Raw genomic sequence first — 18,617 nt, forward strand, 5'->3', positions numbered from 1 at the left:
GGACACTTTCTCTGTACAGTGTGTTATCTAGGATTTCAGTGGAGAGTTCAATTGTGATGTAGTATAATTTTAATTATAGTGTGATTTTTGTGTTCAAGCTGTTTCCACCTGACAAAGTTTGATGAAATAAAATGAAATATCTGCGATCTTTGGATTGAATGTGCACGTGTCTATGGAGAAACACAATGTGAAAGGAAATTCTCTGAAAGCAGACAGATTGCTTCTGACATGCACCTGCATCCAAGTACACACACACAGACACACCCATACACACACATACACACACTCATGTACTCATCTCCCTTTCATCTGAGCAGACACATCCCTCATCCTGCTTTAATTGCTGTGGTGTGAATCATTGGTTCCAGTGGTGCAGCAGCTTTAATAACCTCCATCAAAAGGACCAGTCCTCCCTTCCTCACTGTTCCTCTGCTGAGCCTGTGACCTCTGCTTTGTTTGAACATACTGGAGACTAAATCTAATGCATGACCTCTGTGCTTTTAAAGTTAGAATTCATAGTTCTTCAGTGCAGCTTTAAAGAACAGATACTTTACCCGTCTTACATTAGGGTCCTTGTGACAGATGAATCACAATGTATTTTTCAATCTTGCTTAATGCAGCTCTGCAAACAGTCGTAATCATCTATATTTCTGCTTTGCTGACTGATGAAGTTTTTATTTTTTCAGCTAAAATGAAGCAGAATGTTGGAATTTAAACCTCTCATGACATTTCGCTGATGGTTGTAATACTTGAATTTTTTCAGAAACTCTTCTTGGCTGTGTGCAGATGGTCAGTTCTGTTGCGAATCTGTGTGACTCATGTTTTTTTAGTGAAGCCAAAAAGCACAACTATCCACGACTTGTCCGCCCCTCTGAAAATCGCCTGCCAGCATAAACTGGAAAGCCTCCAAAGCTCTGTTCAGCAGTGCAGTGGATCTTCAGTTTTTGGACACGTTGTACCTGCCAACTGGCCTCCGGATGTCATGCCCTTCATTCATCATTGGAGTGAGACGTCTGTCAACTTTGTCTGATAACTGCGTGAGGATTATTAACAGGAAGGAGGAGGAGGATTCTTTTTTTAAGGATGCACTGTGTCTGTGCTTGGATTGTAACACAGACACAGTGACAAGTGTTTTTTTTTTACACAATGTGTTTTTGAACACACATTCTATGTTGAGTTGAATAATAATGCAAGGTTGACATGTTGCAAAGCATTGTCTAATCACTGGATTAATGTAATGCAAAGAGATTGTATACACAATAATATTCAACACTGCCTGAAGTCATCTTTGCTTGCTGAAGGGCACATCCAGGCTGCTGCTTTGGGAATTCAGTCTGTGCTTATCTAATAGTCTGACACTTAAAAAAGGCTGTTTGGTATTAGTTTTGTTTTTTGTTTCTAATCTTACACTGTCACATGCACTTGGGCTGAAAAAAGTACTGTATACTTGTGGTTTTTCAGTTTAAAAAACATTTATCTGTCAAAAAATCCTTCAAAACAATCCATCAAAAAGTACCCGTCCTCTATCAGGGACACTAGAAAAGTCGGCTTAGTGAATTATTATCGAAAGCACGTTATCGTTCTCTTGTTAGATTGAATTAACTGTACATCAGCTCTGACACACATCTGCAGCCTCCTCTCGTGATGAGTAATCAAACACGGCTGCTGAGCTCTGTGTAGCTCTGCCTGTCCCAAACACAGCTCTGCGCCCTCCCCGTTCAGCTGCTCGCCTCTAATAATTCCCTTTGATCAGAGCTACAACTAATGACCTCAAGCTTGTGTTTCATGCTGTTATTACCGCACCACTGCCTCTGATGCATCTGATGCCTCTGTGACGACAAGCTGACAGCTGACGACACGCCGTCACAGAATCATGAAATGTGGAATATCAGTCGGTGTCATTCGCCTTCTGTTTGATGGATGTGACAAAGTTTGATTGATTACATTCTGGGCAATTGATCAACACTAGTCCGCTTAGACCACTCTGGTTAAAAACACTTTATGCTTAAGTTAAATTCCATCAATCTTCAGCATCCGACACACGGGGCGAGCATTCATTTTACATCAGTCACACATGACATGTCACATTATTAGTTCCAGTGGTGTGTAGTAGTACAGTTTATAGCTTAAAGGATGTCAGCAGAAACATATTCCCTCTCAGTCCTATGTGTGCAACTGTTTGTTCTGTTTACTGGTAGGGGGAGGGAAAGGACAGTTGTGTGATCAGTATTGATCTCTAAGAGCTTATGCTCCAGGCCGAATATATCTACGCTACATCTGTGATGTGTGTGTATGTGTGTGAGTGTGAGCATGGAGGCGTGTTTTCATCGGCACATCCTTGTGTTATGTCAGTGGACAGATGACCCACACAAAGAGGTTTGCTGGCCGTTTGCCAGGCTGTAAAGCATGAATGAACAGAGCTCCCCGCCGAGTGTTGACTCAGATAATAATAAAGCTGTATCGTTAATTCAGCAGGTGAGCTCAACTGTGATTATTAGTCAAGGAGGCCACACACACACACACACACACACACACACACACACATGCAGAGATGGTCAAGGTTACTGGCAGGACTGAGCACAGCAGCGTGAAATTACGTGTCATACTAATAGCAATCATGTCAGCACACGAGTACACACGGTTAACTTCACAGAACGATCAATTACTGATCAGTTCAAGCTGACTGACGACTGAGTTTCCAGTGACTCATATTTTCTGTGCAACATTCTTCTTCTCTCATCTCATCAACACCTGTCATGTTCCCCAGCTTAAACTCTGAAAACTGAGTTTGCCCCATAGGGATGTTAAAACACATCAAACTAACATTTTATGTTTATATATATATATAATCATAAAATGTGAATGAATTACTACATTTCAGAATGTAAGTTGACTTGTGTGACTTACTTTCACTCAGATACTGCAGTGTTGGACTGTTGGAAAATGCTGCCCTCATGTGTCTCTTTGTAGAAATGCAGAACAAAGACCCAAACAAACCCAAACAGATATAAGTCACATATCTTGATTTCTGTGCTACATATGATTTTATAATGTGCATAATATGATAAAATAACATGTTCTTCTTCTTTCTATTGCAGGTTATGGACACACTATCTAAACTTTCCCACACAGCCATCACACAACAAGCTGGAATCAGGTATGTCACAGTAAAATGACACTATCATTTCTTATAGATGCTACGAGTACAAACGTATACAATAAATTATGACACAATATGACACAGTATATGCATACGTGTGTATGACAGGGTATATAATGATGAGATTTTAAGCTCAAACTAAAATGCTCTAATTTCCTTTTAAAGGCCTTTTCCATCCGAAGACAGTGTTGAAGATGAAGAAATTTACAACCACCTGGAGGACCTTATAGAGTATGTTCCACACATGTGCATAACACATTTAAAAGTTCTCTTTAACATGCTAGTGAGGATTTCCATAAGAGCTTTATATTAAAAAGCCATGTGTTCATTTAGTCTCTAGTTTCCCTGCCATTTAAATATAACAGGCTGTTGTGGGCGTGGGCAACATTTGGTCCCTGAGTGTTGATTGGAAGGCAGCCACCTCCTCCAAAGCTTTCAGCATGAGCTCTCCAGGCTCTTTCTGTAGTTGACCACAAGTCGTGTGGGCCTGCAGCATGATCATATTTTCAAGCCCTGCACTTAACATATGATGACAACTAACCTTCTAGTGATTGATGTTCTTAATCATTTTTTATTATAAAACAACAAATAATTAATTTTTCACTTTTGGAAGTGGGCAAGGAACAAAATCATAACATCACACTGCAAACAGGACTTCTGGCACGATGCCTCACCAAAATCTTGCAGCAATAAAAACTACTGAGACTTGACTGTTACTTAGTTAACATGGATTTTTGAAGGGAATATATTTTAGAATATTTTCGGACTGAAGCTGCCAGTTGTAAATTTATGCACATAATTTTGCCAATATTTATCCTTTAACCATTTTTTATATTAACGTCATGTGCTTATCAAAACACTGCATTAAAGTTCGAATGAATGGCTCCCTGTAGTCAGTCTGTGTAGTTTCCTTTTGATTAATTATGCTTATATTTGGCCGAGAGTCAAACATAACTTCCTGGGTCTAAGCATAAACCATTAACACATATGGAAAAATATGGGGTTGGTTTTAAGTTGCGTTTAATGGACAGAGCTATAGTAACTTGTATGGTTGTGTAAGTCAGTGAAGACAGATAATCGTACAGTAAACGTGCTGTCAGGAAGCCTTCCACTGACATCGGTGCTCTGGTCTATGTTTAGAGCTGACAGCTCCAAGAGTACGAAGCAGCCCACTACTCAGTAGTGACAGAGGAAAACAGCAGCCTGACAGCAGCCGGCAGTGGATGGGAGTTGAAAGTGGCAGCCTGGATCACATTAAACAGAGCTGTGTTGTGCTCTCAGCTCCCATCTGCTCAGTGTTCAGCAGCTGTCAAACGGACACAACATGTAGAAAAACACCTGTAAAGTACCCTCGTACCTATTCAACCTACAGGAGAGTTTCACAACCACAGTCATTTATCACCTGTACATTCACATATGAGTTGAAAATTGATCCTGGGTCTTGGGATTTTCTCATGTAGTACTCAAAAAAATAAAGTACTTTAAAGATTTTAACGCCCATAAAACTTGATTTCAAATCAAATTCATTTCTCTGTAACATTAAAAAATGACTAAAATGTAAAAAACAAAAAACATTTTAATATTATCATTAACCAAGAGTTTACAGGTCAAAATCTAATCTGCTTCATCAGTACTGCGTGGGTGTGGTACAAGATTTAAGAGACAGTGAGCAAACACCCCATGAACTGTCATCACATTCTGACTGTTAATACATGAGGTCACCTTTTTCCAGTTGAACAGCTGCTACTTCAAACCAGTGAAAGAGAAAAAAAACAGAAATAGAGAAATGTGAAACGCAACTCTTTATATTTTGCATGTATGTAGGACGCCCTCACTCATACTCAAGACTCCCTTTAAAGTCAGTTCAGAAGATGAATGATGATTAACAATTGGCCTCGAGCTTCACCTCGCTCAGCCTCATGCGTTGTTCAATCAGGAGGTGGAGCCGTACTCTTTTGGGGATGTAAACAAAGTCTCTGCCAACTGAGATTCAAACACACCTTCGCCTGGTAGACACAACCCATGATTTTATATGATGACTGGAGTCAGCAGGTCGTGCCAAATCACATTTGATTGGATAAATGAATGTTTAAAAATACTATAATTATAATCTGGCATATAACAAGAGATAACTGAACAGCTCACACAGACACACATGATTGCATCTTATTTCACTGTGTCTTTAAAACTGAAATATCTTTGGCTCAGTGTGACTCAGTGGTGCCAGATTTATTCTTGGATTCATTTCAGGGGTATTTCTCCACTCTGTACAGTGAGTGCAGTTCTTACTCACTACTTGTTCTCTCTATGGAAATATAAATAGCAGTCCCTGCTGTTGTACCAGATATTAATGTAGATATCACCAATCTGTGAAACACTGACTTTCCTTCATATCATATCATGATATCATATTTAAATGCTCTTACATCTGACATTTTTCTAGTGGCCCATGAGTACTCTCTGAGCAGATAATGCCTATGTATATCCTTCATCATTCATATCACACCAATCTACCAAAACACTGGTGTGTTAATGTTACTCCACATGGTATGGCATGTATACCTGGGTAAGGAACAAAGGATATTTTCCCCAGCACATCCAGTCCATGCTTAATCATCACCCTAATATACCTGCACACTTACAGGTCTTAGTTCTTTACATGCATGCACACACACACACACACACACACACACACACACACACACAAGCACTGAGTCATGTCATGTAAGCCCACTTGCTAAGGTACAGTAATTGGCTCGGATGCGAGTAGTCAGAACAGGCCTGTGGCGTGACACATAAAAGTCTTTGCTCGTGTGTGTGTGTGTGTGTGTGTGTGTGTGTGCGTGTGTGTGTGTGTGTGTGTGTGTTTCTGAGCCACTTTCACAGCCATGGATTAAGTTAACAAGATTTGTAGTATACGATTTAAATCCACTTCTGTAAAACCAGAACTGTGTGCACTTTTTTTTTTTTTGTGCACCTTTCATGTGGATGTCACGAGGAGTAAAAATCATTATCCACTCACAGTAAAACAGCAAACAGCAGTGTGATGTAATCTAATGTCACTACCATATTCTGTCATGTGTGCCGCAGTGAGAAGGGGGTGGAGGATGAGGAGGATCTGTATGACTGTGTGTATGACGATGAAGATGGAGGAGAGATCTATGAGGACCTGATGAAGACAGAAGCCATCCCTCCTCCGGTCAGTCCTTCTCTCTTTAACCTCTCTCACATCTTTACTACACCTCATTGATAGAGGTGACTCAGTTTGGCACACTGAGTCAACATCTGTATTAAAAGTTGAAAAAGTATATGTGTGGCTTTGGAATGCTAATTTATTTTAACTTCTGAATTCTTATTTTATTGATTGTTTAGTATTTCTAGATGAAATGATTTGTTCAATAGAAACTGATGATACCTCATACTACTGTCATAACTGGCTTATGATCTAGTTTGCATGTATGAATTTCTGACCTTGCTCGAAGGGTTGTACAGACTACATCTGGTCGAAGACTCAACAGTTTGTCAGCCCACAGCGCTGACACATAGTAACAGTCCTGTGTGTGTATGTGTGTGCGTGTGTGTGTGTGCGTGTGTGTGTGTGTGTGTGCGTGCGTGTGTGTGTAGGCATTTCAGAAACAGGCAGAGACTGACATCAGGAGCTGCTGTTTAACAGAGATCAAGCAGACGGAGGAGAAATACACTGAGACCCTGGAGTCTATAGAGAAGGTACTGATGTATTGACTAACAGGGCACCACTTTGTGCTAACTATATTTGCTGTGAATTAATGCACGTTATTTCTTCTATATTATACAAAAACAATGTGGAGAATGCAAACATCTGTACGTTACATGGAAACGGAAATGGAAAGAGTTTCACTTGTGTGTAGCCAATTACGTGGGTAGATTTGTTGTTAAATCTTACAAATGATGTTATTTACACGAATCCCATTAAAAAAAAAGTGATGCCAATTAAATTAAAGAGAAATTTTCTCCACTAAACCTGTCATGCCAATTAAATTAAAGAGAAATTTTCTCCACTAAACCTGTCAGATATATGTTGTAATTTTAATAACTGTGAGGCCTGAGACGCAAAACTGCGTCAAAATTGTTTTCCAAGCCCTCTCGACAGACTTCATTGTATCTGTATAAGACGGGTTTGATCAAAACTTTATTTACCTGTAAATGTCTAACATAAACTGTTGAATTGTTCTTCACTTTCTAAGTTGATATGAACCTACGCTCAGCTACAATGGGTCAAAAATGAAAATAAAGTTAACTTTTTTAGAGTGAAAATAGTCCCTCTCCATTGATTTTCAGCAGTAAAAAAAAATCGACAAGAGCACAAGAAATCAATGTTGCCTCCTTATCACTTACAATATGTGAAACTGACTGACTGTAATGACCTGTTTTGGGGTATAATGGAAAAAGGTAATGAGTTTTGTAACAAATGTGTACTCTCAGAGAGAAATGAGTGAAAGAATACATTTTTTATTTTGAAATTAGTGGCGGGTAATGAGTAATCCCAGCACAGCTTAGAACAAACTGCACCAAAAGACCAAAACTATGAGAGTAGCCCTTTTATCGTGAATGTTTTCCACCTTACCCTGCACTTTTGCAGGACTGTGTGAGGCCCGCCGTCTCTTACCCCCCAGCTAGGCTACTTGTCTTCTCCCTCTTGTGTACGTTCACGTCTGGAAAAAGACCTTGCCAGATTTCCCAGTGGAGTATCTGAGTAGATGACTTTCGATATGAAGTGGATGGCGGAGTTTAGTTTGTGCTTGCCCGCTCCTTTGAGATGTAGAGGTGACTATGCGGTGGGGGTTTTCTGAGAGGAAATCATTAAATTGCAAACTCTGAAAATGAGATTATTGTTGTGACCCAGACAGTCTTGTTTTTGCTGACTGCAGCTCTTTGCAACTTGGCCCCATAATATAATAGCTTCTTGCAAAATGACTTTCCCACTCTTACTCCAGAGGGGACGAACTTCATTCTCTTGTGTTCTCTCTCTCTGCTGCAGCACTTTATGACGCCCCTCACCATGTTTTTAACCATGACTGAGATGGAAAAGATGTTTGTGAATATCCCGGTAAGTCAATCAGCAGTACTTTGCGCTTAACGGTGTGATAATCCAACTGGGTGCTCAACTTGAGGTCACAAAAGTATTTATTAATGAAGGCTTTTTGACATGTCACAGTAGAAAAAGCATTGGTGTAAATAAAAATAATAAAAAAAATTACTGAACTGAATCCCACAGGTTCAATTTGTCACACTTTTATAACTAGTTTTATTTTGCAAAATGAAACATAACTGTTAAGAAACATTAAATGTATAGTAAAGGCATTAAAATGAGCCTGCAGCCATGCTAGGAACTCTGTATTTATATAGGTAACAATGACAATGTTAGCATACTGATGTAATATTTGCCATGATCACTACTGTATTATTGTGTGCTAACTTGCTAACATTTGCTAATTAGCACTCCCTCCATCTGAGATTATTAATAATTAATTAACCTGACTGACCATTAGCAATAACATTCTTTTGAACGTAATTGCTCACAATGAGGGAATCTTATTTGTGTCTTGTTGGAGGGTGGGAGTCACAGGCAAAAGGTCTGTCAGATTAATTATGCAAACATCTGTATCGTAGTTGTTTATTTAAAAATATACCACTGCACTGGTAACATAAATATCACAGTGAATAAGGTTGTGAGTTACAGATCTTTTACTCTAGCCACACTGATCCTCGATCAAAACAAGATATTGTGACAGAGATGTGATGTAAATAAACGTTATAGTGTCTTTGCTGTTGTGTCTCAGGATCTGGTTAAAGTTCACAAATGTTTACTGCTGGAAATCCAAGACTCAGTTCACCACAGAAGTGCCCAGAACCTTTACCAGATCTTCATCACGTTCAAAGAGAGGTACTCTATGAACTTTGTAATCTCTCTTTTTTTAAGATTTCTGTAAATTACAGTAAATTCTGTACATATAAAACATATATTATTATCACTTATTGTCTCACTGAGGAATAATGTGTCAGTCAGCTTCGATTCTTCATTGACGTTATTAAGTAGGTAGTGAAAAAGTGTATGTCTTGGCTTCCTCTCCAGTCCTCTGCCTGTGTCTTTTTGTCCCAGGTTGTTGATCTATGGGAAATACTGCAGCCATGTGGAAACAGCCATCGCCACTCTGGACTGCATCTGCAAAGACAGAGAGGACGTACGCATGAAGTTAGAGGTAAAATATTTTTGGTGTTGGTAAATGATCGTTTCATGTGATCATTTCTCATCTCACAATGGTCAGACAATGCCCTCATGTGTATACCTGAGGAATTGCAGGCGAAGACACTCACGTCAGACAGTATAAATTATTGTTAAGTGCTTTAATAGCTCGCTCTTTGAGACTCCTAAAAAGTTAAACGAAGCTCTTTCTTTTAAAAGCCCATGAGAACCTTTCAGGATACACAGAACAAATACCGCACACACACTGGCTGGTGTTCTTGATAGGTTCTATATATATCACTTGTAAGATAATCTATTGATTTTTCTTCTTTTTTTGTTGTTGTTGTCTTCTTACAGGAATGTTCAAAGAGAGCTAACTATGGCAAGTTCACACTGAGAGATCTGCTGGTGGTTCCTATGCAGCGAGTCTTGAAGTATCACCTCCTCCTGCAGGTACAGCACTCCAACCTACACTACACTATTCCTGCAACTGTAGTCATAAAGTTAGCGTGTCATCATGGTGTGAAGCCATAGTCTTTCAATTAGTGCTGGGCATGCTGGAAAACCAGGTAACTAATACGAATGGCTTTGTTTAAAACCCATCTGTGAACACACTGTGTGCATGTTTTATTCATTGGAATGTCACTTTATGTGTATATATATATATTGCATTGCAACACAGTAAAAATAATAAAAAAATATTAATTAGACCATAACAAAAACTTTGAATTATTAATATATTCAGTGACATATGGCATGCATATACTTTTAATGAAAAAAGATATATGAAGATATAAAATCACTTTACATGCAAATAGGCAGGATTATAGTTTTATTCCTCACATTTTCTGCTGTATTTGTGTTCATGAAAAAGTGAAATAATGCTTTTTTTCAGCGTTTGAATGTTTGAACAGTTCCTTAGTAACACTGTGAGTGGATATCTGTTAAGATTTGTAAACCTTTGTGTCACCTTTTCTCTATTTTGGGTTTCTGGCAGCTTCAAGCTGCATGTTGTATGTGCAGAAAAAAAGACTTCCATATGTGTGGAGTAGGGACAATTTAACACAACAACTAAAAACCAAACAAAAACAAAGGGCGACTGAAATATGACCAACCCATAGTGTCTCCTTAACAGTCACTAGAAAGACAATCCTACTAAGCTGAAAAGACAGAAATAACCTCTCAACATCTCAGTGACACTCTTCCACTGTCCAAGTACATTTCAACAGAAAGACAAATAGCATGGAGAAACAACCAAATAGATTAATTTCACAGATGTTGGGCCACATTCATCAATATCACATGCCTGCTCGTATAACACAAACCAACACACACACATGGACACATCAACATCAGGTAACAACCTTCCTCTACTGCCGTTGACATCAGTACCACCTCCTACTTCAACCATGGAATACACATCACTTAAGCTCTAACAGAAATACTACAACAGCTGACGTTTCAAAGTATTAATAAGAATTATTTACTTATTCCCAATCATATACACACAATCAAACACATAAACACTCTGTTATTACACTACTTTAACTATTCCATGTTTGTTTTTATTTATGTATCATGTCAACCCCGTTTTTGCTCGGTCTGTCCTCGTACATTTTATCATTGTTGCATGGTCTCCTGTATAGTATAATATTGTATTATGTCCTATAACCTTCTTAATAACTTTAAAAAATAAAATACGACCTCAGTTCCTCCTTAACTTTGCCAAAGATAAATATAAACGTAAACAAAATACCACTGCAACATAGTGTATTATCAGCCCTGGAAGGTAACTGAGTACGTTTACTCAAGTACTGTGAACTTTTGAGGTAGTTTATATACATTACTTGACTACATTTCAGAGAAATATTGTAGTTTTGACTTTGCTACATTCCACTGACAGCTATAGTTATTTTGCAGATTAAAATATATATTGAATACTTTTACTTGTTATATTTTTCATAATACTTGTCCTTTCCATTTCAGTAAAACTGTCCATAATGTCTGTCACTGTCAGTGTAAATGATCAAAGCTAGTCAGAAACTGACTACAAAGCTGACTGTCAGTAAGTGATGGACCCCCATTAGAGAGTTTTCCATCAGACTCCATGAGCAGGCTGGCTCACTGTCACTAGGTGGTGCTGTTGATCAGGTTTCCTTCTCCTTGTTCTCCACCTTTCGTCCTTCAGGCTCTGAGACTCCTCTCGTCTATTTCTGTAGCTTCTTTATGACGCTCAGTCTGAGATGACCCGCACATAATTGTCATCTGATCGAGACAATCAAGAGTGAGGAGAGAGAAAATAGATAAAGTGAAGTGAGGACTGAAAGAGAGAGCAGCAGACAGAACAAGACAAACAGCTAAAGAGAGAGAGAGAGAGAGAGAGAGAGACGGAGAGGTGAAGTATTTTTGAAGTGCTGTGAATCCGAATGTGAAGCTGAAGTGAGGCTGTGGGGACAAAGTCAGTGAGAAGTTACTAACGAGTCACTGAAAATGGAAACAACAAGACATTTTAATGAGCCAAAATATTTCACAGCACTTTTCTTTCTATTATTATTATTGAATTGATTTCAGAAAATAGTCTATGAGTCTACAATGGTGCATGTGTGGCCTATCCCTTCAGTAACACATTACACACTTCCCCCACCGGAGGTTGAAGGTGTTCTATATGTAACGTATACGTGTGTTTGCTGGGATGTGCGGGATATTCATGAAAAGAGAAGCAGTAGTGTTTCACCTTGTAATAATTGGTGTGTCTAGGTGTGGACTGGTCGTCCACAGGGAGGGCTTATGGTCTCAGTGTGTTTTATTTCACTATTTGAGATTTTTGTAATTGTGCATGTTGATGGTAGACCTCGGAGTAATGAGTGCAGGATAGATTTAGTTAGTATATGGATGCAAAAAAAACCAAAAAACAAGACAAAATGATTTGAATCTGAATACTTACTTTTCAATTTTAATAACTACTAATTACTTAATGTTAAAGTTTTATATAATATATAATCTAAAATATATGGTTTCCCCACTTTTTTTCCAAGAGATAATTTGTGAGTGGAATTCAAAGTCAATTTAAATTCTGTATGTTCAATTGTATGTCTAACTGTCAACAATTAGTAAATTTTACAATTAGTACTTGGTTGTTTTTACAGTTTGCTCTATGTATTGCATACTTTATCAGCATATTTCCTTCACTAATAAATGACAGTAGATGAAGAAGAGTCCTTCTCCGTTTTTACTTTAGTCTGAAATTAGCTGATTCCACCAGATTTTTCAAAAAAAAGTGGGAGTAGGCTCTCTAATACTTAATCATTTCGCCCTCCTCATGTTTGCATGCAACACAAATGTCCCACCAAGAGAAAAAAAAGCCTGTAAGAACAAGGTGATTGCATTGTGTCAACATGGACCGAGATCCCCGCGGACCAGCCGGGTAATAGCCAGCTGCACCAAATAAAGCATCCGCTGGGTTACTTTCCCACATGGCGACAGCCAGAATCTGTACAACTAATGTCTTGTCACTTCCTCTCACTCCTCGAGTTCCTCTCTTTCGCTGTTTCTTTCCTTCTCTCTTTTTTTGTCATCAATCTTTTTCTCTTTCTTCCTCACTGCCTCCGCTCATCATTTCTCTTCCCCCCTGAACACACCGCGACGCGATTCCCTCGACGACTCCATCATGTATGGTCCTGGCTATCAATGCGGCCACTCCCTTCCTCTGTATCTCTGTGGAGGTGGGAGCAAGGCTTGATAAATGGGACTCTGCCGTCTTGGTACTGATAATAATGCCCAGGTTGAGCTTGACTGACACCGGGGATTTGAGCAGTGCCATGCAGACATATATATCTCCCTTAGCGGCTCAGTATGTGTGTGTGTGTATCTGTGTGTGTGTGTGTGTGTGTGTGGATACTGTTTGTATTGGCCTGTATGAAGGACATGCATGGCATCCTTCCTTATCCTCAACTGCTGGGGTCTAGATGTCTTGTTTACGCTGAAGCCAGGCACTGGCAAGCAATTTCAGATACACACTCGCTCACACACATTCCTGCAATAGCTGACACACGCGCACACACACACACACACACACACACAATATTTGATTTATTTCAGGGCAGGATTCTTTTCGCAGTAACCTTTTTCGTTTCATATCAAGAGCCAAAGCGTTGCAGTGTGTGTTAGCAGCGGGATAACAATGTTCATAAATATATCAAAAAATGTTGTTTCTGACCGATTGTTTTGAAAGAGCTGTTATCGTAGGACACTTGCTTACTCATACGCTCTGTGTGTGATTTGTTTCTGTCCAACAGGAGCTGGTGAAACACACACATGAGGCCGCTGACAAGCGTAATCTGCGGATGGCATTGGATGCTATGAAGGTACAGCAGCAGTTGTTTCTCCAGTTTATTTTTAATGGTGTATTTCTACATACGGTTTATGGAAGGTCCATCCCAAAGCTACATACACAAACATATCTACAGACACTTTTTGTGTATGAACCATTTAGTGCACCGTTCATATATATTTTCTTCTTAAATGAAACCTTGCAACATATTTATCTATAACAATTATTCATGTCTTATACAATTATTATATATTTATGTTAAATAATGTTTTCCCTGCAAGCCAACATGATTATATCTGAAATATTAAATATTGCAATTTATTGTTCATATAATATTCAAGTTATTGCATGTCCAGAACTTTTGATTGCACTTAAATAAATTTGTCTCATTCATATTATAACTCCCAAATGATGTTCAATTAAAAGTTGAGAGTTTTGTCCTTGGTCAAGTCAAGTTTATTTGTGAAGCCCAATAACATAAATAGTGTCTCATTTAAGTTTACAAGCCCACATCAACTGCATGAAAAGAGATGAAAACCTGAGCACATAATCTTGGAAATTGAATGTTATGAAACTAATTTCAGAGATGCTTTTTCTTCTTGTTTTCTGATTTGTACGCAGGACTTGGCTCAGTACGTTAACGAAGTCAAGAGGGACAACGAGACGTTGCGAGAAATAGATCAGTATCAGAAATCCATTGAAAATCTGGTAAGCAGGAGCTGATCTGAACATCACAATTCTCTGGAAATGCTTGACACCTGTCAGATCACAACAAACATTTCTCTTTTTCTGTAGAATCAGCCTCTGAGTAACTACGGGAGACCCAAAGGTGACGGGGAGGTACGGGTGACCTCGGTGGACAAACGAGCCAAACAGGACAGGTGAGATGTCACCTGAGAACACGTCAGTTAAAACGCTGCCTCACTGATTGCAGCTCAACTAGAGTCTGGTGCAAAAACTGGAAAACTGCCAGTATAAATAAGTCAGAGTGCTGTTAGAAGCTAAACCTGTGTGTATTGTAAGTGAAGAACAAAATTAAATGAAGTCATTTCTGCTGATTACACCACAATCAATAAACACACGGTGCATGTCACACGCGCATGTATTTATGGATGCATGTAAGGATCTCCAGAATATCAAGCATCCAGTATCCAAGTCGTATAATTATTTTCTCTTCTCACAAGTAGAGTGAACTATCTGCAAACAAGGTCGTGTACAATATTTTTTGAAACTGCAATGTACAACTTTTTCATCAGACAAAAATGCATTTATTGTCCTGCCCTTTTCCCCAAGGAGGTTTAGTTTGTTCAACCTTGATGAGCTTTCTGCTGTATGTTGTAGCTTGAGTTTGAGCTTGAGGCAAATCCATGTCTGTAAATCCATCACAGGAACTTTCTGACACACAGAATATGCTCAGCAATGTTAAAACTTCAGTTAACAAAGATAGAAACAGGGTAATGACATGTAATAAATCAGATTTATTGCTACGATGACGTCAAACATAATGACATCTTTGAACTACAGGCACATCTTCCTGTTCGATGCGGCGGTGATTGTATGTAAGCGTCGAGGAGACAACTATGAGATGAAAGAAGTCATCGACCTGCACCTCTTCAAGATCACCAACAACCCCACGTCGGACAAGGAGAACCGAAAGGTCTGCACACACACGGATATGGTTACTAATGAGACTCAGCCCTCTCCATACCAAAATGCAGAATAACTGCTCCCATAGATAGGGTGTGGTGCGTCATCTTAAGGTATTCAGTCATGGGAGTTGATCCCACTTCTGGGAAAGTCATGGAATATTTTTTGCAACTGCATCACTGAGTTTTACAGATGTATGACAGCACAAAAATAGATTACACAACAGTATTTCATTCAGAAAAAGAACAAAAATACACATTATATCATGGCAGTGTTATGATTTTGTTGAGGGAAGCCATGGAAAATGCATTATATTGTACAACCTGTCCAGGTTTGGATCCCTCCAGGCAGCACATGAGTAGGTCTCCCAGGTGAATTCTACCTCCTTGGCAGGTATACGTTTTCCAAGTTTCAGATCTGGCCATCACATTGGAAAGATATTGGCACATCCTTCAGTCATTTCAGGGTTTTTTGGGGTCTGTTTCTGGCAGCAACACATCTGTTAGTGAACATTTCCCTTTCAGTTCCAAGAGAGTAACTCAATTCCACTTTTGGCGAGGCCACAGTGATGTTTTATCTCAGACATGCAGAAAAATTAGTCTCAGTTAAATCAAGCTGAAATCAGACAGAAACAAAACAAGTCTCTTTTTATTGCCACATTTTATTTATTTTTTTTTTTTTAAATGAGACCATTCAACAATGAAAAACGCAGTGTCTGACAGGCAGATAGTTTATTTCCATTGTTAACACTTCTTGGTCCAGATACGTCACAGCTGAGAGGAATATGTGAACCACACGTCTAATTTTATTGTTTTTTTTATCTTAATTAGGAAGCTTAATTTTCACAGATCTGATTTGGTTCTCTGACTAAAAAAAGAAAATGTCTTGAGCATTTAGCTTTTCATTTTATGGCATGTTATCACCATTTTCAAATAGCAATAGCCCACTTTAGGCTGTGATTTACAGTAATTTTATATAAGCTACTGTAAAACAGCTTTAGATGACATTCAGGGCTGCATGCCATGCCCATCCTCATACTATGTAGTGAACAATGTAGTGAACATATTCTGCTTTCTTTTTTCACTCTTTCTGTTACAGTGAACAAATAATAGCACTTGAGCATTCTGTAAAAGAAAAAGAACAAAACTAGCATCTCAGATAACAACCAATCAGCTATAATGTAGGAAAGTCGTGCACTGTTGAGTCTATTATTGCCTCTTTATGACTGAGTCAGCAAAGCTCAGAAACCATGTTGGACTCCTGACAAACCAATTAACAGTGCTACTTCAGCATAATGAGCAGCCATAACAATTTATCAGATAAACGCAGCTTCGTAAAATTGAGTAAAAATTGAGTTAACTCGCTTCTTGGCAGTATTTTATAAGCACCTGTACAAACCTCTACACCCCGCTGCAGCCTTTTGTGCTCTGAATCCCCTAATGTGCTGCTAAAATGAACTCCATGCACAAATCTTTTCAGCTCACAACGCAGACAGCAAAATAATCAACCGAAAAGAGTCTTAAATAATTTGGTGGATGCTTGTTCCGGCACATGTTTTACATTATCTTGTTCATTTACCAGCATAATACAGAAACCATGTCAGACTAGAACAGTCTGCCTCCTCCCAGATGGTGTTATCATTAAACCTCGCTATGGGCCTGACTATGCACACACACACACACACATACGTACACACTGTGAATACTAAGCGCCAAATGGTGAAAAATATTGCCAATCATAATGAGGAATGATATCTACGGTGTGCCAGGAAACAATGATTTGGGCAATAACGATGTCGTAAATAGCAGACATTAGTAGGCTTAGACCCATATGGGCTTATATAGTTACGTTTTTTATGAAACTTTGTCATTCACCTCTTAAATGATGGATATGGTGCAGTTTGTTTGATTACATATTTATTATGGAAACGCCAAAGCTGACAGTGACTGTCTAAGGGAAGCAGCAATGAGAATCTTCATCATCATAGAGCCGAAATAATCACATTTGCATCCAAGTCAGATGGAAGTAAAACCAAATAAACTTAAAAGTATAAGCATTTGGAAAATGATGTACACAGCAGCTTTTGCAACAGGAAGTGGTGGAATAAAAGCTTTGCATATATTTCTGTAAAGATTTTTATTCCTATAAACTTCTTTATAGTAACAACAGATCAGAAGAACTATAGACACTGCAGTTTCCCTCAGCTAAATGGCACATTTTAGTGTCTTTCAGTTTATTGTTTTTTCTGGCCCACAACCTTTTGGCTTTGTTTCACTGCTCTCATAGAATTGCTTTGAGCAGCATTTGTTTCCCTGCATCAAACAGCTGACAGGCAGAGTTAGCAACCAGCTAGTAAACATGCAGAGCTTGTAACAGCAAAAGGAATCAGATATTTCCCTCAGGAGTCGGTGAGGACCAAAACATAGCTCAAAGGTGAGAGACTTACATTTGCCACAGGTGCAGAAACAGGACTGGATGAATACTAATGTTGTTCAGGGTTTGTTGGAAGTGTTAATAAAGAGCTACAGTATATGTTAGCAAGTTCAGAATATCAACTTTGAAGGTGATAATATGTAAATGTTGTGTTTACAGCTTGTTTCTGCTGCCCCCAAGTGGCCAAAAAAAAACATCAACTCATTGACTCACATGCTGAAAAACATATTTTGATTGTTAATTATATCAACCGTGATGAGTGATCCTTTTTAAATGTAAATGTAACTGACAAAAAGACAGACAAACACATCCACCACCTCTTTACAAATTGGTAGCTGGAGATATCTTTGCTGAGCGTAACACTTAGTGTCCACTGGGAATGCCTCTGTAGAGCGCCGCTTTCTTTTTCTCTTTCTTCCAGTGGAAAAGATGAGCTTCGCTGACAGCGCTGTGAGCTTGGCGTGTTTTTAGCTTTCAGAGCTGAACGCTAGAAGTTCAAAACCACAACTAGGAGCCACAAAAAGTGCATCTCACAAGCATCTGTTTAGTGATGCCATCTAAAAAGAGCGGAGGCATGTGTTGACACAGAGGCTAATAGACAAATATTTAGCCTTTGAAGTGGGTAATGGTAGATGATTACAGGCCCACTCACTACTAGGTTCTGCGCATACTGTCTGATGCCCAGCAGTTATATGGCACAGCTACCTCATACTCTTTTCCTTCATGCTTTTTCTCTCTGTTTTGTCTTTGTTTGTCAGTTCTGCTGCTCTGCCGCCGTCCAACCCTTCAGCCTTTGTGTTTGCTCTCCCCGAGGCATCCCTCTT

At 38.9% G+C, this 18,617-nt stretch overlaps 1 protein-coding gene across 2 annotated transcripts in view; it reads left to right on the forward strand.

Moving 5' to 3' along the window:
• Positions 1-18,617, forward strand: part of vav3 (vav guanine nucleotide exchange factor 3) — an 87,284-nt gene that overhangs the window by 35,344 nt on the left and 33,323 nt on the right. For both annotated transcript variants that reach the window (XM_019274839.2, XM_010729819.3), the window contains exons 3-14: positions 3,099-3,157; positions 3,326-3,391; positions 6,251-6,359; positions 6,785-6,886; positions 8,178-8,246; positions 8,980-9,083; positions 9,300-9,399; positions 9,741-9,836; positions 13,679-13,747; positions 14,335-14,421; positions 14,509-14,594; positions 15,238-15,370. In XM_019274839.2, the coding sequence (XP_019130384.1) occupies positions 3,099-3,157; positions 3,326-3,391; positions 6,251-6,359; positions 6,785-6,886; positions 8,178-8,246; positions 8,980-9,083; positions 9,300-9,399; positions 9,741-9,836; positions 13,679-13,747; positions 14,335-14,421; positions 14,509-14,594; positions 15,238-15,370 (1,080 nt within the window). The remainder of the gene's footprint in view (positions 1-3,098; positions 3,158-3,325; positions 3,392-6,250; positions 6,360-6,784; positions 6,887-8,177; positions 8,247-8,979; positions 9,084-9,299; positions 9,400-9,740; positions 9,837-13,678; positions 13,748-14,334; positions 14,422-14,508; positions 14,595-15,237; positions 15,371-18,617) is intronic.

Source organism: Larimichthys crocea, chromosome XXIII (genome assembly GCF_000972845.2).
Source record: "Larimichthys crocea isolate SSNF chromosome XXIII, L_crocea_2.0, whole genome shotgun sequence".
Taxonomy (NCBI): Eukaryota; Metazoa; Chordata; class Actinopteri; family Sciaenidae; genus Larimichthys; species Larimichthys crocea.